This window comes from Marmota monax, unplaced genomic scaffold (genome assembly GCF_021218885.2).
Source record: "Marmota monax isolate L192 unplaced genomic scaffold, Marmota_monax_Labrador192_F-V1.1 WCK01_AAM20220418_F8-fsc00045, whole genome shotgun sequence".
NCBI classification, from domain to species: Eukaryota; Metazoa; Chordata; class Mammalia; order Rodentia; family Sciuridae; genus Marmota; species Marmota monax.
The window spans coordinates 37,315-42,019 of record NW_026692132.1 but is presented as its reverse complement, the minus strand read 5'-3'; the positions used below and the strand labels follow the sequence as shown (position 1 = coordinate 42,019).

The 4,705-nt window shown below is 34.5% G+C and overlaps 1 protein-coding gene across 1 annotated transcript; it reads left to right on the top strand.

Annotated features, from left to right (window-relative positions):
• Positions 1-3,401: 3,401 nt before the first annotated feature.
• LOC124107308 (heat shock factor-binding protein 1-like) lies at positions 3,402-3,704 on the top strand. Its single transcript, XM_046465234.2, has one exon. It carries the CDS (start codon positions 3,402-3,404, stop codon positions 3,636-3,638), a length of 237 nt encoding a protein of 78 aa, XP_046321190.1. The 3' UTR covers positions 3,639-3,704.
• The last annotated feature ends 1,001 nt before the right edge of the window (positions 3,705-4,705 follow it).

The following is a 4,705-nucleotide window of genomic DNA, read 5'->3' as shown; positions in this document are numbered from 1 at the left end:
GATGAGAGTCCTAGGAAAGACAACACAAGACAGAATCATACAAAAAGCGAGTTCCTCTGTACACATTGTTTTATTTTTCACCTGCAATTAGCCCCTGAGACTTTGTTCCTCTTTGCTGAACCACTTTCTCTCTCTTACCAACCAACCCACAGCACTAACCCCTTTGCCCACCTGTTGGTTGTTCCTTATTCAAGTTTTACTTAGTTTTTTTGCTTCCTCCTTCTAAGACCCTGAAATGGGAGGCAGATGTCCATTTTATAATGTCTCATTGTTCTACAGTTTCTCAGTTGTAGCATTTACCACAGTTTCACAGACCTCCATTAAAAGAAGAAGCAAAAAGTTTAATTCATCAGCCTGTTGTTGGGGGGAGACTTGGGATAGCTGATAAGACCACAAGAAAATGTTTATGTTACAAAACATAATCTATAAATACCTTTAAAGAAAGTTGGTTCTGTTAATTTGTCAGGTAAGCTGGACAGGTGACTTTTGTTACCACTGGGGATTTAGTAAGAAACAAAGAGGGAAACCTTTACATCTTAGACCCAAAAATATCTTAAAGCATAAAATCTAACTTCCGTTTCTGTGACCACTTTACCATGGATTTGGTGGGGAAGAGTGTGAGACTTGTGGAGGGTTGGTCATCCTGACCTGGGAGTAGAATTCTGTGGAGATGCCTGAGATCAGCATCTCTCTGTCTCTAGCATTGTATTGATCTAATCTCTCCAGTGCAGATACCATCTGACAAAATTCCCACAGTTCTAATCAGAGATAAACCTGAGCTGCTGGAACTTCCCACTTAGAACAGTTTATCAGCCCCACCCTGGGAGTGCATGAATATAGTTTATCTAGACAAAACTTCAATTGATAGTATTTCCCTTTTACTGGTGAAAAGGGAAGCTGAGAATTATTTGAAACAGTTTTTGCTCCAGGCCACTCCAGCTGATAGCTGATCTAGGAAGTCAGGATAGACATAAATGAGAAATTCAATACTGTGATAAAGATACTGAAAAAGAACTAAACAGAAATCTTGGAAATGAAAGATACATAAATCAAATAAAAAATTCAATTGAAAATCTTTTCAATAGAGAGAAAGCACTCAAATATGCAGATAGATCCCAATGGAATAATAACACCTCTTTCTCCAATAGATATAAACTCAGTAAAGACTCTTCAGACCTAAAATATATTATAAATCAAATGGACCAAATGGACAGCTATAGGATATTTCATCCAATGACACCTAAACTCACTTTTTTCTCAGCTGCTCATGAAAACTTCTCCAAAATAGATCATAATTTAGGCCACAAAAAAAGTCTTTGCATATATAAGAAACTGATATGATTCATTGCATTTTATGGATCATAATTGAATGAACTAAAAATTAGTACTAAGAGAAGCTACAGAAACTATATAAACACATGCAGATTGGACAATACACTTTAACAATTTTTTTAAAAAAATTCTTCTTATTTATACTTGGTGTATAAAATGTAGTATATATACACAACATCATAAGATCATTCTTTTTTAATGGCTGAGTAATATTCCATTGTGTATATACACTACATTTCCTTTATCCATTCATCTGTTGAAGGGCAGGTTGTTTTCATAGCTTAGCTATTGTGAAGTGAGCTGCTATAATCATAGATGTGGCTGTGTCACTGAACTATGCTGATTTTAAGTCCTTTGAATATACTAAAGAAGGGATTACTGGGTCAAATGGTGATTCCATTCCAGGTGTTTAGAGCAATCTTCACACTGCTTTCTAGAGTAGTTGCAACAATTTGCAGTTCATCCACCAAATACAGGAGCATGCTTTTTTCCCCACATCCTGACCAACATTTATTGTTACTTGTATTCTTGATTGTTGCCATTTTGACTGGAGTGGGAAGAAATCTCAGTTTAGTTTTAATTTGTATTTCTCTAATTTGCTGGAGATGTTGAACATTTTTTTCATATATTTTGAACAATATACTTTTGAATGATGAATTAGTGAAAAAAGAAATAAGGGAAAAATGTAAAAATACTTAAAATTAAATGAGAAGAAAGATACAATGGATCAGAATCCCTTGATAACTGTGAAGGTGGTTCTAAGAGAAAGTTTTTTCTACTATTTTCCTTTTTACATATTCATAACAGTAGAGTGTTTTTGACATATTATACATACATGGAGTATGATTTTACATTCTTATGGTTATACACAATGTGGAATTACACTGTTCATGTATTCATATATGAATATAAGAAAATAATGTTGATTTATACTACTGTCTTTCCTGTTTACATCCCCCCTCCCTTCTCTCATTTCCCTTTGTCTAATCCAGTGAAGTTGTATGACCCCCCCTTCTTATTGTGGGTTAACTTCTACATATCAGAGAGAACATTTCGCCTTTGGAATGGGATGAAATCTTAGTGTAGTTTTAATTTGCATTTCTCTAATTGCTAGAGATGTTGAATAGTTTTTCATTTATTTTGTTGACTGATCATATTTCTTTTGTGAAGTGTCTGTTCAGTTTTTTGCACATTTATTGATTGGGTTATTTATTTATTTTTTGGTGTTACGTTTTGTGAGTTCTTTATGTATCATGGAGATTAATTCTCTGAGGTGCAGGTGGCAAAGATTTTCTCCCATTCTGTAGGCTCTCTGTTCACATTCTTGATTTTTTACTTTGCTGTGAAGAAGCTTCTTAGTTTGATTCCATTCCGTTTATTGATTCTTGATTTTACTTCTTATACTTTAGTACTCTTGTTGAGGAATTCAGTTCCTAAGCTGAAATGATGGAGAGTTAGGCCTATATTTTCTTTTTGTATGTGCAGGTTCTGTGGGCTAATTCCTAGGTACTTGATCCACTTTGAGTTGAGTTTTGTGCAGGGTGAGAGATAGGGATTTAATTTCATATTGCTACATATGGATTTTCCCAGTACCATTTGTTGAAGAAGCTATCTTTTCTCCAATGTATGTTATTGACACTTTTGTCTAATATAACTCTATTAATGTGTGTTTATCTAAGAGAAAAATTTATAGTTATGTGCAGCTACAAGAAAATCATAAAGATACCAAGTAAACATCCCATTGATGCATTTTCATGCCCTAAGAAATCAAGAAGGCATCATTTACAAAAATAGAAGAAGATAAATAATTAATTTCAGAGCTGAAATTAATGAAATGGAGAATTAAAAAAAAAAGAAATCATGGAAATGAATAGTTGATTCTTCGAAAAGATAAACAAGATTGATAAGCCCCTAGCCAAAACAAACAAACAAACAAAAACAAAACAAAAACCAAAAAAAAAAAACAAAATGAAGAGAGTAACCCAAATTAATAAAATTAGAGACAAAAGAGGAAATAAGGAGTGTGGGTGACAGTCTGAGACCTTGCCACCAAGCGGCGAACCGGAGAGATGGACAAGACTGACCCCAAGACCGTACAGGACCTCAACCTCACCTCGGTGGTGCAGACACTCCTGCAGCAGATGCAAAATAAATTTCAGACCATGTCTGACCAGATCATTGGAAGAATTGATGATATGAGTAGTCACATTGATGATCTGGAGAAAAACATCGCAGACCTCATGACACAGGCTCGGGTGGAAGAACTGGAAGGAGAAAACAAGATACCTGCCACACAAAAGAGTTGAAGGTTGCTAATTACCCTGAAATCTGGAACACCATTTTTCCAAGCCAAAAGAAGACTGAATGGCTTTTTGCAAATAACTACTAAGTGTAGACAGGTTTTATATTATAGTGCATTATTATCACACATTATGTAATAAGTTTTTAGAGTGATTTTTCTCCCCAGTTTCTGGAACATGGTATCTTCACATCTTGAAACTTGATCAGTTGTGCTCTTAATTATTAAACACTAAAATTTTGGTGGTTCCTGCATAAAATTGTCAAACTTTTTAGTGTATTTTTGTGAAGTCCTTTTTTTCCTGCCATTCTTTTGTAGTAATTGCTGTTTGATAAAAGTGGCTGTATAATTTTTTATTAGATAAGTAGTAAATCCTTCAATTATTGTTGGACTTGGTGAAGTAAAACATTTGTAGAGTTTGGATTCTTTCATTTTCAGCACAAAGTGACTGTTGAGCTAACACTAAATAATGTGTTGGCAATACTTTCCAAATGGCTAGAAGTTGTTTATTCAGAAGTGTCTGTCACTACTTTGTTGCCAAAACTCCATTTTACCACAACTTATGACTAGTCTATGAGATTAGATGCTAAAGTCAGTGAAAAGTAACCACTGCCACTGTACTGCGTTAGCATTTTTAAATACGGAAATACCCGAATAGCCTGATGTAATGAGGCATTCGTTTGTTAGAATTTTGCATGAGATTCTAATACTTCAGTAGGCCTCTAGTTGTTCATCTACAATGTTTACCACATACACACACAAAGTGGGGGCAGGATTTTAAACTCAATTATTCTATCCTTTCTTTGAGCTACTGATTGAAAAAGAAGAGAGAATATTGAGTCTGTGCCAATCACTAGGCTAGAAAATGATGAATGACTGGTAGTAGGCTCAGGTTTTTGAACTATTTCTTACCTAAATTCTTTCAGAGTAATAATTTTTGTTACTGATTATAAAAGACAGAGTTAATAACATTTGCCATTCAAAAATGCAGTGACCATGGTCTTCATAAAGGCAAACCCAGAAAAGAGTAGGGTTTAAGTCTCCCATATCACCAGTCTTGTTTGTATTGCAAAT